Here is a 17,904-nt window from a genome sequence, read left to right as displayed (position 1 = left end):
TTCTGTATAAGTGAGTCAACGGTATCTTCCTTTTCAATCCTTTACTAAATTAATTCAGAAACTTCAGCTATAAATGAAGTTTCAGAAAGCTATTTATGATGCTTACACATAAATGTCAACTGCTTTGGAAGGAATCTGTTGCATTTCATTTCCCTTTGCCCTCTACCTTTTCCCCTCCACTCTACCATCCCCTAAGCAACTCAACTATTGTTCTGAAAACCTCAAATTTTAGTTCTACTAACCAGAAACAGAACATTGGACTGAACCAAATGTGGAAATGAGAAAGAGTTGGACAATTCAAAGATAAAATAAAAGCAGTAATATAACAAGTAACCTAGTCATATATTTAGCTTTTCCCTATGTCCAAATAATATCTCAGTTGAATTAATACATTTACATGGAATATTTGCTTTATTAATAAAAGACCCAGGTCTAGGGCATAGCACTGTGGTGCAGCAGGTTAAAGCCCTGGCCTGAAGTGCCAGCATCCCATATGGGTGCCAGTTCTAGTCCCAGCTGTTCCACTTCTGATCCGGCTCCCTGCTACGGCCTGGGAAAGCAGTGGAAGATGGCCCAAGTCCTTGGACCCCTGCACCCACATGGGAGGCCCGGAGGAAGCTCCTGGCTCCCGGCTTTGGATCGGTGCAGCTCCGGCCGTTGCGGCCAATTGGGGAGTGAACCATCGGATGGAAGACCTCTCTCTCTCTGCCTCTCCTCTCTCTGTGTAACTTTCAAATAAATAAACAAATATTTTTTAAAAATTAGAAAGGCAGAGATAACTTTGAGAACTGTTCTCTAGGCCTATGCAACTACATATTGGAAAACCTATTATTTTTAAAAATTTATTTATTTATTTATTTATTTGAAAGGCAGAGTTACAGAAAGAGGGGGAGAGACAGAGAGGGATCTTCCATCCACTGGTTCACTCCCCAGATGGCCGCAACAGCTGGGGCTGGGCTGGGTAGAAGCCAGGAACCTAGAATTCTATTCAGGTCTCCCTTGTAGATGGCAGGGACATAAGCAATCAAGCCATCTCCCAATGTTTTCCCAGGCAAGAAGTTGAATTGGTAGTGGAGTAACAGGGATCTGAACTGGTACCCATATGGTATGCTGGTGTTGCAGGTGGCAGCTTAAACCCACTGCACCACAACGCCAGCCCCAGAAAATTTACTTTAAATACAAGCACTCTCTTGCTATAGCAAGATATGCAAATGCCTTTATACACACATTTCTATCCAAAGGAAATGTTGTAAAGTCTAAATCATCAAAGACACTATTGATTAAGATTCAGGAAAAAGCAACTAAATTTTAGAAAAAGTCCAGGACTTCTAGATATTTTAAGATCTGCTGTTTGCTAACATATGACCTTATGCAAGTTAATCTTTTTAAGCCTTAATTTTAAGCCCTGTCCCTCAACAGGGACAGAGGCTAGTCCAGTAGCATAGTGAGTAAAGCCACCACCTGCAACACCGGCATCCCATGTGGCGCCCATTCTGATCTAGCTCTCTGCTATGGACTTGAGAAAAGCAACAGGAGATGGCCGAAGTGTTTGCATCTTTGGGATCCATGTGTGAGATCCAAATGAAGCTCCTGGCTTGAGCCTGGCCCAGCTCAAGCCATTGTGGCTATCTAGTGAGCGAACTGCTGGATGAAAAATCTGTCTCTACCTCTCCTAAAACAAATACATTTTAAAAAAGAAGAAAAAAACAGGGATATCTTTTTACCGGATTGTTCTGAGATTTAATCTCTGAAAGTACTATATAACTTGTTAAAGCATTATTACCTGCTTTGCTGACACATGGAAAAATCATTTGATAATTGGGAAATGAAGCGTCAAACAACTGCATTTTAGAATAATTCTTCCGCACTCTGTTGGCTGACTTCAACAAAGAATCATTCTCAGAACAGATTACTGAAGGTTTATTGTATTTGCATGTAATTAATTTTTACCTATATCCACATAAAGCAGTAAATTTTTCCAATGAAATTATGTTGAAAAACACCATCTACTTACTTCCCCTCCACTGACATTAACATGTGAGTATCTTTTTTTTACTTACAGAAAGAGAAGAGGCAGTGCTGGTAGAAAACGTTCCATGGGTCTCAGTTTTTACACACCATGTGAACAGAGGCACAGACAGCTTTTCTTCCAGACCATCTTTTCAAGAATCTCGGTAGAGAGTATCTCCCTACCACCACACTGGGGCAAAGGTTGAGTGTGCTTCTTGCACCTGGGTTTCCCCAAAACTCATGGTTCCTCAGCTATATACAAATTCACCTGGGCTGCCCCATGTCACTCCTGTGGAATTTAAATGTTAATGGTAACCAACATGAACAGGAGCTCATGTTGCCTACTGTGCCATGAGTTAATTATTCAGTCCTTTATCTCTAACTCAGGAGTGTTCTGCCAGGATCCATGAAACTGCAGCAAATTAACTTGCAAATAAGATAAAATCTCAGCCCTTCACAGTTCTTAACAAGTCAGTAAAATCTAGTAATATGCCAGTTTCCATATTTTATTGCTTTTTCTATCAAAATATGTCTATGGATATACAGAGATATAAAAAGAACCAGTAACACTGGCTGTCTCTAGAAAGGATAATCAAAGATCCAGAGAAGGAAACTCATATATGTAAAATATACTATATACAACAGATATTTTTACTGTAATATATATATATATATATGTATCTGCATGCCTCCTCTGTACTATAACAGATCATACTTTATATTTAATGCAATATACACAGTAATACATATGGGTACTTCAAAAAGCCTATGGAAAATGGAATTAAAACTAAGTTTAGAAATGGGCATTTAGCCTAGTGGTTAGGATACCTGTGTCCTACATCAAAGAGTACATGGAGAGGCTGGCACTATAGCACAGCAAGTTACCGCCCTGGCCTGAAGTGCCAGCATCCCATATGGGCACCAGTTCGAGACCTGGCTGCTCTACTTCCAATTCAGCTCTCTGCTATGGCCTGGGAAATCAGCAGAAGATGGCCCAAGGCCCTGGGCCCCTGCACCCACATGGGAGACCTAAAAGAAGCTCTTGGCTCCTGGCTTCTGGATTTGGATCAGCGCAGCTTCAGCTGTCATGGCCAACTGGGGAGTCAACCATTGGATGGAAGACCTCTCTTCTCTGCCTCTCCTCTCACTGTATGTTTTTTTTAAAAGATTTATTTTTTTTTAAAGATTTATTTATTTATTTGAAAGTCAGAGTACACAGAGAGAGGAGAGGTAGAGAGAAAGAGGGAGAGAGGGAGAGAGAGGTCTTCCATCCAATGGTTCACTCCCCAATTGGCTGTAACGGCCGGAGCTGCGCCTATCTGAAGCCAGGAGCCAGGAGCTTCTTCTGGGTCCCCCTGAGGGTGCAGGGGGGCCATCTTCTACTGCTTTCCCAGGCCATAGCAGAGAGCTGGATCAGAAGTGGAGCAGTCAGGTCTTGAACCAGCGCCCATATGGGATGCTGGTGCTTCAGGCCAGGGCGTTAACCTACTGCACCACAGTGCTGGTCCCTCATCACATCTTAATGTCACCGACCTAATTTTAAAAATAACACCCTTACGATGGTGGCAGTGGTGAAAAATGACCAACACAAAACATGTTCTATTATAAGATGGGTCAGTTTCATTGTTTTTAAAAAACACATTTTGCACATCCTAACATCTCTAAAATTGAGATGTATCACTGGTGTCTAATAGTCCATAAATAGCTTTATGTTTTATGTATGGAGAAACGATATAGCTAAAGTGATTAAAAGTCCAGCTCCAGAATCCTAATTTGTAAAATCAGAACCATAGGGGCTGGCACTGTGGCACAGCAGGTAAAGCCACCACCTCAGTGCCGGCATCCCATATGGGCACCGGTTCGAGTCCCACCTGCTCCACTTCCAATCCAGCTCTCTAGTATGGCCTGGGAAATCCACTCATGTGGGATACCCAGAAGAAGCTCCTGGCTCCTGACTTTGGATGGGCTCAGCTCCAGTAGTTGCAGCCATTTGGGGAGTGAACCAGTGGATGTAGACTTCTCTCTCTCTACCTCTGCCTCTCTGTAACTCGGCTTTTCAAATAAATAAATCTTAAAAAAAAAAAAATCAGAACCATAACAGTATACATTTCATAGGGACGTTGAGAGGATTAAGATTTCAGAGGCAGGTGCTGTGACGCAGCAGGTTAAGTCACAAGTTGGGAAGCTCACATTCCATACCCCAAGTGCCCAGTTTCAAGATCCACCTCCACCTGATTTAGCTTCCTGCTAATAAGCATGCTGGGAGGCAGCAGGTGAAGTACTTGGGTCCCTACCATCCATGTGGGGGACCTGGCTACGCTTGACTCATTCAAAGAGTAAGCTAAGTTCCCTCCCTACTCCCTTAAACTAGAGGCTACTCTTTTCTCCAGAGTTTCTCATTCTGAAATGTCTATATCCCCAATAACTTCCAACTGAATTCAATGAACAACTGAAAATCCAAATATCTTCTAATACTCATAAACAAGAAAATAACCTGATATACAGCACACTATTAATACTATTGAATTCTAGCTTATTCTTTTTTCAGAGCAGAAAGAAGAAATTAACAACAGGCAAAAACAGCAGTGTTTACCTCAGAGACAAGTAACCTTGAGTGGCTTTGTGTTAAGTACTTTCACATTTTTTCAGACTCCTCAAAATCTATGGTTAGTAATTATTTCCATTTTATATTTAAGGAAACACAAGCTTAGGGTATGGCATTGTGGCATAGTGGGTAAGGCCACAGCCTGCAATGCCTGCATCCCATGTGGGCACCGGTTCATATCCCGGATGTTCCATTTCTTTTTCTTTTCTTTTCTTTTCTTTTTTTTTTTTTTTTTTTTTTTTTTGACAGGCAGAGTGGACAGTGAGAAAGAGAGACAGAGAGAAAGGTCTTCCTTTGCCGTTGGTTCACCCTCCAATGGCCGCCACGGCCGGCGGCCGGCGCGCTGTGGCCGGCGCACCGCGCTGATCCGATGGCAGGAGCCAGGTACTTATCCTGGTCTCCCATGGGGTGCAGGGCCCAAGCACTTGGGCCATCCTCCACTGCACTCCCTGGCCACAGCAGAGAGCTGGCCTGGAAGAGGGGCAACTGGGACAGAATCCGGCTCCCCAAACAGGCCTAGAACCCGGTGTGCCGGTGCCGCAAGGCGGAAGATTAGCCTAGTGAGCCGTGGCGCCGGCCTCGGATGCTCCATTTCTGATCCAGCTCTCTGCGAATGGCCTGGGAAAGGCAGCTGAAGATGGCCCAAGTGTTTAGGCCCCTGTTACCAATGCAGAAGACCTGGAGAAAGCTCCTGGCACCTTACTTCAGCCTGGCCCACACCTGGCCATTGAGGCCATCTGGGGCACTCTACAGACCAGCAGATGGAAGATCCTTCTGTGTCTCTCCCTCTCTCTGTAACTCTTACAAATAAGAAAATAAATATTTAAAACAAAACAAAAGATTTTGGGCTCAGAGAGAGTAACTTGTACCCTACTACTCAATTAATGACACAGAATTTCAGCCCAGGCTTCTAAATCTTAGTCTTATCTATGTGCTTTCTACTAGTCTTCCCTTTCATTGTACACTACAATACCAACGCACCCCAAAATGACAAAAACTTAATTTTTTTCCTCCAAGAACTAGATCTCTTCAAAGTCTTTTCATGGGCCTTCCTCTTTTTCTGAGTTTCTTCTCCTAAAACATTAATAGTATCTAATCCAGATCATGTTTTGGTCTATTGTGCATTTCCATTATAAAATGACACAACCAACAGAAGTTAATAAGGGACAAGGAAACTGTAGGACAAAACTGACAGAATCAGCAATGTAATTAGTGAGACGGACATAACTAAGGTCACACAACTGAAAAACCATCTTTTTCATTAAACAAGAAATATATACCTTTTAGGTGACTCTTAACATTTACGGATTAAATCCACCAAGATGTCTGTTCACCTGCACAGGGGTCACTGTACGCATGTGAAAAGTCTCATGGTGAGTCAAAAATTGTATTTCTCAGTGCTTTCTTTCCAATGTTCACAACACCTGCTAGCTTCTTTCTTTACAGCCTCCCCAACTACCAGCTCCAGCAAAACTGAAAGCACTCCAAAAACTGAGTGTTCTATGACACATTCATAGGACACATTTTTACATTTTAAAAAACTTGAGGTTTTCAATGCATTTTAACAAAGTATATATGCTGTTAATAGTAACTGTGAAATCCATTTCAAGGATAATCATAAATGCATACTCTGTATCAGACACCATGCTACAAACTTACAAATATTGTAACACATTTCTTTCTCACATTTTTGAGATTTTTCTACTTTCATTATGCTATTCTTGAGCCAATGAGGACTAAAAACATTGAAATATTCCATGTCCATTACATACTAAGACACAGATAAAATTATGTTGTATACCTAGAACTCTACTAATATTTCTAATTATTCTAATGTCTTTTATTTTACTATAACAGCATATTAAACACATTGATAATCACAAGATAGCTCTTCTGGTTTGCAAATCATGGCTCACATTACCCTGGTAAAATCAGATGTTTTCCATTAACCATCATAATTACATAATTCTACAGTTCCCCCAAAGGCTGCTTCTCTACCAGAAAGAATCTGTAGATGGATCAGGTACCTCTATAAATAGGTAAGTTCTCTACCCTCACTGCAGAAATTATAAAATGAGGTTATCTATTGTACTGATCCCCAAAGGAACCTATTAATATTTCTTTATGCCAAAAAATATCACTTTATACTTACATTTTCCAATCTTTATTTGCTAGTGACTTTTTAAAATTATACTTCATTGCAATCAAAAAAGTATATAACAAAATATTTCTTTCAATTCCATGGTAATACAATATTAGATAATCTAACTAGAGAAAATGGCCTAAGCCACAGGTGGAGAACATCCAGCCCACAGGCGGGATAAGGCCCTCAAAATCATTTCGTATGCCCCTGACAAGGCCACCACAGATGGGCCTTGAAACTCTATAAATCAGGGCCAACACTGTGGTGTAGCAGGTAAAGCCGCCACCTGCAGTGCTGGCATCCCACATGGGCAGTGGTTCCAGTCCTGGCTGCTCCACTTCCGACCCAGCGCTTGGCGATGGCCTGGGTGGGCCCCTGGACCTGCGTGAAAGACCCAGAAGAAGCTCTTGGCTCCTGGCTTCAGATTGGCACAGCTCAGGCGGTTGAGGCCAACTGGGAAGTGAACCAGCAGATGGAAGACCTCCCTCTCTCTCGCTCTCCTTCTCTCTCAGTATAACTCTTTAAATAATAAAAATTAACCTTAAAAAAAAAAGAAAGAAATTCAATAAAGCAGAGGCCAGCACTGTGGGTTTGTATCCCGGCTGCTCCTCTTCTGATCCAGCTCTCTGCCTAGGAAAAGCAGTGAAAGATGGCCCATATGCTTGGGCCCCTGCACCTGCATGGGAAACCCAAAGCGGCTTCTGGTTTCAGATCAGTGCAGCTCTGTCCTTCGTGGCCATTAGGGGAGTGAACCAGCGGATGAAAGACCTTTCGGTCTCTCCCCCACTCACTCTAACTCTACCTCTTAGTAAATAAATAAAATCTTAAAAAAAGAAAAGAAATCTATAGCAGGCTAGTTTATAAGGTGGTGATTCTGAATGACCCATGAATTATGTTGTAACTATCCAATGGCCCTTGGCAGAAAAAAGGTTCCCCTGGTAAGCCATGGTCAAGAAAAAATCTCAGAGCCCTATTTTCACTCTAACTTATCAATTTAGTCAGTCATTAAAATCTATGATCTCATCTAGACAATTTTTAAATTCTGTTGTTCTGCTACTCCATTTTTCCTACTCTTCTAATTCAAACTTTTCTCATCTTCCCTAGATTACTGCAATAAACTCCAAGTTGGTCCCCTGCCTTCCAGTTTCTCTGTACTCACATCCACATCAGAGTGCCAGTTCAACTTCCTGCTTATATGCTTCTGCCCCAGCTTCCTGCTGCTGTGCCTGGGAAGGCAACAGAATATGGCCTAAGGCCCCTGCCACCCATATAGGAGACCAGGATGGAGTTCTTGGCGTTGGCCTGGCCTACACCTGGCCATTGCAGCCACCTGGGGAGTGTACCAGCAGATGGAAGACACCTCTCTTTCATATAAATGAATAAATCTTAAAAAAAAAAAAAAAGTGTTGCTTAATGTCTCCAAGTTTGTTGTAATCTGTTCAGGAACAGCAGGAAATATAGATGGCCCCCGCTGGTTCAACTTAACCATGGTGTGAAGTGACACTCAGTAGAAACAGTGCTTCAGATTTGGAATTTGAATCTTACTGATATGAGGTCTAATCTTGGTGATGCTATGCAACAGTAACTAGGGCAACTCCAGTCTTGCTATCAGGAGGGGAAAACACCTACACTCTATACAGTATACTATGCTAAGCAGGTTAGGTGTATTCAATGCATTTTCTTTCTTTTAAAGATTTATTTTATTTATTGAAAGAAAGCATGACAGAAAGCAAGAGCCAGAGAAACAGATCTTCCATCTGCTGGTTCACTCCCAAATGGCCACAACTAGGTCTTGGACGGGCCAAAGTCAGGAGCCCTGCGTAACCACCTGGGTCTCCCACTTGAGTGGCAGGGATCTAAGTACTTGGAACATTTTCTGCTGCCTTCCCAGGCACATTAGCAGGACGCTGGATTGGAAGTGGAGCAGCCAGGGTTTGAAACGTGGGATGCCAGCATCTCAGATGACATGCAGTTTCGACTCACAATAAGGTTTATTGAAACGTAACCCCATCACAGACTAAAGAACATCTGTACACATTTTCTGATTTCTTTCCACATTAAAAGAGAGTATTTAGTGTCCTTGAACTCAAATGGAGATCCTGGAACACTGAAAAATGAGGTTTAAGTGGAATGAAGAAAAGAATTCATTTTGTAAAACTTAAAAACTGGAAGAAATCCACAGAAATGCAAACTTTATCAGTGACTGTTCTAAGTGGAATGGAGAATATACACCCCAGCTCACCAGCCCCACAGCAAGTACCTAACATCTCAATAATATGCCCTAGCAATGACATCACATCAGCCCTGGGCAGCTGTGACCTAGACTACCACTTAGCTAAGTCTATGGTAGTCTACTTTCTCCAGGATGTGGATTCTAACAGGGGCCCAACTAGTAAAACAAACAGAAATACAATGACTTTTTAAATGGAAAGAAAAATGCTGCCACAGAAGGTAGCATCCCTGTAGTATGGCTGAGTTAAATACTATCAGGCCAAATACACTAACCAATGACTACAAACTCTGGACAAAATATCTTCAAAAGAACAAAAACTTTCTGAAGAAACTAGAAACAACCAAAACAGATCCAAGGAGTCTATACTTGGAAGCAGCCAGTGAGGTCTGTTTTTGTTTTATACCTGAAGGCAGCCCCCAGTCTTTCCCATGTTAGGCAACTAAAAACCTCAAGAGAAACCAAACAGCGTTAGGCCGCCACCTGCACTGCCAGCATCTCATATGGGCACCAGTTTGAGTCCCAGCTGCTCCACTTCTGATCCAGCTCTCTGCTTGTGTGTCTGGAAAGGAAGCAGAGGATGGCCCAAGTGCTTGAGCCCCTGTCACGCACCTGGGAGACCCAGATGGAGTTCTGGGCTTCTGGCTTCAGCCTGGCCAGGACTCGAACACTGTGGCCCTTTGAGGAGTGAAGCAGTGGATGGCAGATTTCTGCCTCCCCTCTCTCTGTAACTCTGCCTTTCAAATAAATAAATCCTTAAAAAGTAAAAGCAAATAAGAAAACAAACAGCCCTTAATGGCTGGAGAGTTTGGGACAACCACAGGCATGGATTAATGGGAAATCTCAGAAAAGAAGTCAGAAGGGAGAAGCCCCACATTCTGTATATAAACTCTACTCAAACCTCTGGAGGATCCCTGAACCATGCACAGATGTGCAACAAAGTTTAAGCAGCCCAGCTAAAAGAACCAAACCATTATATATCTACTGCCCAACAAAAGGGAGACAGGTAGCAACAACAACAACAACAACACACACTCTTTGGAAGAATAAAACAGAATCTGGAGACTCTACAACATCTTGTTCACAAGGTCAAAGATACAACACAAAATTATTCAACATAAATAAAGGGAAAGAATAACCCATTTCCAAGAAAAAAACACAAGCGGTAATTTCAACGAAACTAAATAACCATCCTAAGGTCAAAAAGGAAAACATTCCCAATGAATGAAAAAAAAAATACACAATACTGGAAAATGCTGTAACTTTCTCAGCTACCAAATAGTAGTAGCTGGGGTATGAGGCAGTGATGAGCTATAAAATCTAATCAATATTAACAAAAAACCATGGGCAATTACTGAACGAAATAAGCCTATTCTGAGTACCTGGCCCTCCATAATGCATAATATTTAGTCAGTTCTTACCATTGTCCAATCAGGTTATCCTATTTTACAGAAAAGAAAAATTAGGCTCAGAGACATTAAGAAATACAGCTCAAGGTCACACAACTAGTACTAAGTTCTGAGAATCTTTTTAAGCAACGTTGAGCTTAAAAAGCCTATGGCTGAAGACTGGCAAGTGGCCAAAAAAAGCAGAAATCATAACAGAATGGACAATTTCTTTGAAAAATGCCAAGGTTTTTCAAAGGTTTCTCTGCAAAGAAAGCCAACTTTCCTGGTTAGACCTTGTACTTCTCCTGCTCTTTGCTCGTCCATTCTTACATCCACAACCTGTGAGATGCTATGCAGGATTAAAACAAGAGCACACAAGTAGTGTTTACTGATGAGATAGCTGCTCAAAATATATTATGGAAAAAGGACTACAAAACACTATGAATAGTACCTTGCAATATTTGTAAAAATGGGAAAAAAAAGGAAATCTCTAAGATCTGTTCACTGTGGTCACTAAAACATTAACAACGGTACTCTCTACGTTTTTTGAGCTTAACGTACTTGCTGTTGTTTTTCCCACAATGCACTACTTGCATAATACAAAAATTAAACAACTCACATGGTGGGCATAGACTATACACAACGTACTCTTTGAAAACAAAGCTGAGAAACGTGAAACTTGATTAAAATTTTCCTCTATTACCTAAACTTGTTCTTTCTCATTATCGACTTTTTTCAGTTTTTATCTCTAACCTCTCTGCTTCAAAGATAAAACAAAAACAAATCTCTATGTAGACATATTTGCATCTCCTCTACTGGGAGACAAGGTCTGAGTCTCACCTCATTTAGACCTGACAAGGTCTGCAAGAGCCTCTATTCAGCGCCCCCTGCTCTGCTTGCAACCAAACCCAGCCCCAGCTCAGTGACACTCAGTGCTCTGCCCAGAACAGAAACCTGACCATATCCCTCTACTCCTCTAAAGCGTTTCAGACTCCTCACTGCCTCTAAGATAAAGACAAATTTTTTAGCAGGGCACGCGAGGGGCTTCAAAATCTGGCCCCCACCCTGCTCTTATTTCATCCGGGAACACACTGAAGTTCCAACAGCAGGGTTGGCTTCTCACACACCAATCTTTTTCTGGCCATTACTGATAGTCTTTTTATGTTGTCTTTCTACCTCAAATATCTCTGCTGCCATCCCCAACCTTAGAACTACCTCCAGGGACAAAATCCCATCTTCAAACCAAACTGGATGGCCCTATTTGGATCTCTAACACTGTACTTTTATACTGTTATCATATTTATCTTAAAGTCTCTCTTACAAAAGACTATCAATTCCACAAGAACAGGGATTGTTTAACTGTAGCATGAGGAAAAAAACAGTACCAACCTCAAAAGTAAGATGCAGAACACAGACATGTAAGGACGGGCTTGGCACAGAAAATACTCACCGAAGTTACCTATGATTATCACTAGCCACACCACTGCCTGGAGCCCAGCAGCGCATACCCCACAGTAGGACCTCAAAAGTTTACTCAGCGTCCAAACGCTGCAAGTGGAATATTTTATTCCCTTTCTACAACTGAGGGAGACCAGCAGCTCAAGGTCGTAGAGCTACAAAAGGCCGAGACGCGCCATCCAGACTCCGTTCTAAGGCACACTACCTCCCTTTCACTGAGGGCTGACTCAATCTCACTATCTTACTGCTAGAAACACACCAACCAACCCAAGGCCTCTTCCGCTCCAGTAAGTGCCGCTTCTGGAATCTGCGTTTTTTAAGTTAACGCGAATGCATGCTTCAACCTCTCTGCGAGTCCTTTTCTACAAAATGTACTTGGATTTCAAGACCGTAAACATCCTGCGATTCTTTAGTTGTGATACTGTTCCTTCACACTATGGGACTGTTCCTGGAGCATCTCCCATATGCAAAGCACAACTGCAGTAAACGAAGCAATGCCTTCATTTACTTGCGATCTCAGGAAACTCAGGAAGCTTTCACCAAGCCAGCCAGAGTTTTCTCCAGTGCGCTGCAGCCTCCCAGCAATGCAGTCACCTGGCCTGACATGCAAGGTGCCTGCTCCTTCGGAGACGAAGGTCTTAAGGACACATCTGAACGACGCAGGGGAACCTTAAGTTCCGCGCTAGAGCGCAATCTCAAAAAAAAAAAAAAAAAAAAAGGAAAGAAAGCAAAAGAGGTCACCGAGCGGCCCCTCCTTCCTATCCTCCGTGACCAAATTAGGCATACACATCCCTGCCTGGTGGGGGAGGCCACGCACCCGCCGCAGCCACAGGGGCCGACCCTCCCTAGAGGCGCCTCACTCGCCGTGGAGCTGCAGCGGCCTCCCTGAGCAGAGGGCGAAGGCCGCAGTGTCCTTGCCTCCGCTTCCTGGCCCCTCCAGCGCCCAGGGTTCTCCTCTGCCCAAAACTAAGGGAGGCACGGAGAGCGGGAGACGGGAGGCTGCAGTGCCCGGGCTCGTCCCAAGCCTCCTTACCCACTGGGCGGTGAAGCCAGACGCCCGGGCCCGGAGCGCAGCAGAGAAGAACATGGCGGGCCAAACCGTTCGGCTTTCCCTGGCCGCGCAAGGCCAGAATCCCGAGCGTGCCCCGGACGCACGGCGTGCGCGTCCCCGAGTCAGGCTTGGGCGCTAGGAGCGTGTACTACACCTCTCCCTACGCCAAGGGCGGCGGCCCACGGGAGCGCGCGCGGGCGCGCGGAGGCTGCTGGGGCCCAGTGGGCGGAGACCTCCGGGGGCGGGGCGGGACGAAGACCCACCCGGACCCTACAAGGCGGCGTTCCGCCCGCGGTGGCTGGGGTCCCAGCCTTGAAAGGAAGCGTTCGCGAGTGGCTCCCTGGGCTCTTCGAAAATGAAGCATTGACCTGGATTTATGTGGTGAGCTTCTCTCTTGGAGAACCTCGTGAGGGTTAACCACCGTTTCTTGTGTTGCAGTTACTTAAGAAAAATAATAACGTTACAGCCCATTTATAAATTTATAAATCTCATTGTACAAATTATGGAAGTCAAGACACAGAGTGACGCTCCCCGACGAGGTAGGCTTAGATACCAAATGCCTTGTTGGTTCCAGTTCCTTTGCTTTAGAGATGTATATCGGCATTTTTAGGAGTCAGATATTATGTCTGGAATTTGCTTCAGCGTCTTGGGGAATAGAAGGTAAAAACGGAGCAAGATTAGCCTTGAATGATGACTGGTAGATCCTGTTCCTAGTCTCCGTTGTTTTCTATGTATCAGAAATTTTCCGTAATAAAACTTAAAAAAAAAAAAAGCCACACTTCCTTCTTGATGTTTGTTTGGTCATTTCTGGAAATTCCAGCCAAGTGTTTACTCGGTAAGGGCTATAGCATGCACAGCCCCATTTCCTGCTATGGAGAGTCTGCAAGACACCTTCTACCTCTAATTTTCCCTTCACTGCCTTCACGTCCTGAACCCACCCCTTCCATTTACTCGTTTTCTTTGCTATAATAAATTTGTGAATAGTTTCTGGAATTTTCACAGCAGCACAGGGATTTTAAAAGAGAAAGATATTCTGCCCCTCAATGTCGATTTAAATTATTTTATTATAAAGCCACACACACACACACACACACACACATATATATATACACTCAACACTGTGATCCATGTTATACACATAATTGCTCATACAGTTCTTACCTAAAACCAAAACATCTCAGAAATTCAAACAAGCTTAAAAATGGATAAGACTGACTGATTTGGCATGGATCATTTGAATCTGGTATCCATGTCTTTGCTGGATTTTATTAGGGCCTTCTCTGACCTCCCAGTCCACATTAGCCCATAAGAAACCAAAATGCACTTGCCTCAACTTTTGTTACTGCACTAAGTAATAAACTCCCTGGCTGCAAAAACCTGCCACTCCCATCTTTGTTTCAGCAACTTGCACTATACCGGGCATATGGAAGATAGTCAATAAATATGTGTTGACTGAATGAAGAAAAAATTTTTGAATGAATGAAAATTTTGCATATTGTGCCTGCTTATCTAAAAGGGTTGTATGCCTCCGATTGGAATTCCAGTTATTGGTATATGTGTCAGTGAGTGTTTTGCACTACAAGAAACAAGAGACTTAACTAGATTAAGCAATATTGGATTAATCTCACATGAAGAGAACGCCAGAGGTAGAGCAGTTCCAAGGTTATGTCCTCAAAATCTTAAATGCCTCCCATCTTTCTACTCCACCTACTCAGCTGTAACTCCTATAAGGATCACAGGATGGCTGTAGCAATTCCAACTGTCTTAAACAGAGGACAGAAAGAATTCTCAGCTCCCAAGAGTTCCAAGTGTTCCTCTAGTAGACTTCTTTTTTTTTTTTTTAAGATTTATTTATTTATTTGAAAGAGTTACACAGAGAGAGAAGGAGAGGCAGAGAGAGAGGTCTTCCATCATCCACTGGTTCACTCCCCAATTGCCCACAAGGGCTGGAGCTGCACCAATCCGAAGGCAGGAGCTTCTTCCGGGTCTCCAACGTGGGTGCACGGACCCAAGTGCTTGGGCCACCTTCTACTGCTTTCCCAGGCCACAGTAGAGAGCTGGATTGGAAATGGAGCAGCCGGGACTTGAATCGGTGCCCACATGGGATGCCAGCACTGCAGGCGGCAGCTTTACCCACTACGCCACAGCGCTGGCCCCTTCCCAGTAGACTTCTTTGTCTCATTGCATACATGTCATGGTTCTTGGAGAATGTAATGAGTTAACACCTTTAAGTTCTTTAAAAAGTACCTAGCGCAGAGGGCAGGTGGTTGGCCTAGCATTTAAAAGGGTTCAAGTCCCAGCCATGTTCCCAGATTCCAGCTTCCTGCTAAGGCAGACCCTGGGGGAACAATATGGGATGGCTCTAGCAGTTGGGTCCCTGCCACCCATGTGGGAGACCTGGATTGAGTTCCCAGCTGTGGCTTGGCCCAGCTTTGGCAGTTGCAGGTATTTGGGGAGTGAATCTGCGGTCTCAAATTAAAAAAAAAAATAGTGCTTACTTTAAAAAAAACAGTGCCTAGTGCAGAGTAAGTGCTCAGTGTTAGCTTTCATTAACTGTTCTTCCTAGAGTCCTTAGGATAGAGTGTGGGGCTGCTCTTCCTCCCACTTGTCCAGCCATTGTTTCTGGGCACAGACCAACATGGATGTCAGTGGTGTCAGGAGTTAGTGACCCAATGCCATGGGTGTGATTGCAACCAGCTTGCTTACATACCAGCAGCGAACATGATGACTGCCTGATTAGGTATGCTCCACTCTACTTTTTTTTTTTTTTTTTTTTTGACAGGCAGAGTGGACAGTGTGAGAGAGAGACAGAGAGAAAGGTCTTCCTTTGCCGTTGGTTCAACCTCCAATGGCCGCCGCGGCCAGTGCGCTGCGGCCGCTGCACCGCGCTGATCCGATTGCAGGAGCCAGGTACTTATCCTGGTCTCCTATGGGGTGCAGGGCCCAAGCGCTTGGGCCATCTTCCACTGCCTTCCCGGGCCACAGCAGAGAGCTGGCCTGGAAGAGGGGCAACCGGGACAGAATCTGGCACCCCGACCTGGACTAGAACCCGATGTGCTGGCGCCACAAGGCGGAGGATTAGCCTAGTGAGCCACGGCGCCGGCCGCTCCACTCTACTAAAGTAGTGCTACTGCCCTACACCCAGGGAAATTGGCCCTAACTGTAGTGGTCAAGCCTTCAAATAAAGCAGATGTGGGGTACTGGGAGCTAGAATGAAGTCTAGAAGATGTCCAAATGTGGAATCTTTGGCTCTCTCATTCTTACGATTTCTTCTCCATTTAAACCACCACATATGCATTGTTTGAGGACATTGTGTAATGAACACCAGGAGCTTCGTAAACAGACAGACTTGTGTTTGAATTCTGACCTCATCGCTTAGTGGATTCTGTGAAGCTTCAGCCCTCAGCTTCTGAAAGTATACTTAGAGTATTAAATCATTCCGACTATGGAAAATGATTAACATGGTCTCAGGTATGCAGGGAGGGTATGAAAAAGCTTCACTTCTTCCTAGTGTCTGACAAGGTGGCCTGTTCCATCCATGGAATACTTTAGTCAGGATTCTAAACTGTAAATTATCTCCTAAGTCATATCGTACCTACTGAAGCAACCGCTGGCAGATTGTGTGCTCTGCTTTTCAGCATGCCCACACATAACGTAGTTGACCTGCCCATCTTGCTGGGATTTCTAGTAAGCAATGTAAGCTGCAGGCCCAGTCCTGCTTTCAGGAGGAAGAACTCAGAGCCAGTTGTGAAGTCAAAACTCAGTGGAAGGATGGGTTGGGCATTTGATGTGACTGTTAAGTTCTGCTTAGGATATCTGCATCCCCCAATGCGACTGTTAAGTTCTGCTTAGGATATCTGCATCCCCCAATCACATGCAGTGCCTAGGTTCAAATCCCAGCTCTGCTTCCAGTTCTACCTTCCTGCTCATGTGTACCCTGGAAGGCAGGAGTGATGGTTCAAGGGACTGGGTTCCTGCCACCCACGTGGGAGAACTGAATTAAGTTCCTGGTGCCTGGCGTTGGCCTGGTCCAGCCTCAACTGTTTGTTGCAGGTATTTAGGGAGTGAACCAGCAGGTGGGAGATCACTCTCTCTCTTTCTTTTTCTGCCTTACAAAACCAACAACAAACAACAATAATATCAACAAAATTCAGTGGAAGGAGAAAACAGGATAAGCTTATTGCTGAAAAAGAGAGAAAATAGTATTTTTAATAAGAAATTTGAAAATGCAAATACAATGATTCAGTCACACACTAAACCAAAGTGCTAGACCTGTTTTATGCCAAGGTGGGAAGTGATATGAGGTTAGTGAAAAAGTTCATGATCCTTCCAAATTCTTGCCAAGTTAATCTTGGATATGTGGATGTGTGGGACCAAAAGGGAAATGAAAATCAAACAGCAGTAATTTAACAATACAGACCTCAAGAATAGATTTTTTTTAAAAAATGTTTTGTTATTTGAGAGGTAGAGTTATAGGCAGAGAGGGAGAGACAGAGAGAAAGGTCTTCTTCCGTTGTTTCACACTCTAAATGGCTGCCATGGCTGGCACTGCGCCGATCCGAAGCCAGGAAGCCAGGTGCTTCCTCCCGGTCTCCCATGTGGGTGCAGGAACCCAAGCACTTGGGCCATCCTCCACTGCCCTCCCAGGCCAGATCAGAGAGCTGGACTGGAAGAGGAGCAACCGGGACAGAATCCGGCGCCCATATGGGATGGTGGCACTGCAGGGGAGGATTAGCTAAGTGAGCCACAGCGCCGGCCCGCTAAAAGAATACTTCTTAAAAACGGTTTCCTAATTTAAGAGGTTCACTCCCAAAATGGCTGCAACAGCTGGAACTAGGCCTAGCCGAAGCCAGGAGCCAGGAGCCCGGAGCCCAAAGTAGTGCAGGGGCCCAAACACTTGGGCTGTCTTCTACTATGTTCCCAGGCTATAGCAGAGAGCTGGATCGGAAGTGGAATAGCCAGGACTCAAACTGGCACCTATATGGGATGCTGGAGCCACAGGTGGATACACAGCCCAGT

The 17,904-nt window shown here is 44.1% G+C and overlaps 2 protein-coding genes and 1 long non-coding RNA gene across 5 annotated transcripts in view; 2 read left to right on the top strand and 1 right to left on the bottom strand.

The window, feature by feature from the left end:
- NDUFV2 (NADH:ubiquinone oxidoreductase core subunit V2) overlaps positions 1–12,948 on the bottom strand; it is a 31,860-nt gene extending 18,912 nt beyond the window's left edge. The window contains exon 1 of the mRNA XM_002713582.6: positions 12,868–12,948. Coding sequence (XP_002713628.1) covers positions 12,868–12,921 — 54 coding nt within the window. The 5' untranslated portion in view covers positions 12,922–12,948. The remainder of the gene's footprint in view (positions 1–12,867) is intronic.
- Positions 5,903–8,161, top strand: LOC149123803 (uncharacterized). Its single transcript, XR_016214646.1, has 2 exons — positions 5,903–5,988; positions 7,863–8,161. It is a non-coding gene; the product is annotated as an uncharacterized LOC149123803 (long non-coding RNA).
- Positions 12,949–13,115: 167 nt separating the features above from the next.
- Positions 13,116–17,904, top strand: part of LOC108177126 (ankyrin repeat domain-containing protein 12-like) — an 85,908-nt gene continuing 81,119 nt past the window's right edge. For 2 of the 3 annotated variants that reach the window (XR_016214642.1, XM_089305897.1), the window contains exon 1: positions 13,116–13,266. The gene's annotated coding sequence lies outside the window, so the exon portion shown is untranslated. The remainder of the gene's footprint in view (positions 13,267–17,904) is intronic. The other variant, XR_016214643.1, reaches the window with a different exon arrangement.

Source organism: Oryctolagus cuniculus, chromosome 10, assembly GCF_051225735.1.
Source record: "Oryctolagus cuniculus isolate XC-2025 breed Fujian yellow rabbit chromosome 10, ASM5122573v1, whole genome shotgun sequence".
Lineage (NCBI taxonomy): Eukaryota > Metazoa > Chordata > Mammalia > Lagomorpha > Leporidae > Oryctolagus > Oryctolagus cuniculus.
The sequence above is the reverse complement of the archived record's forward strand: the minus strand, read 5'-3'. Positions and strand labels throughout refer to the sequence as shown.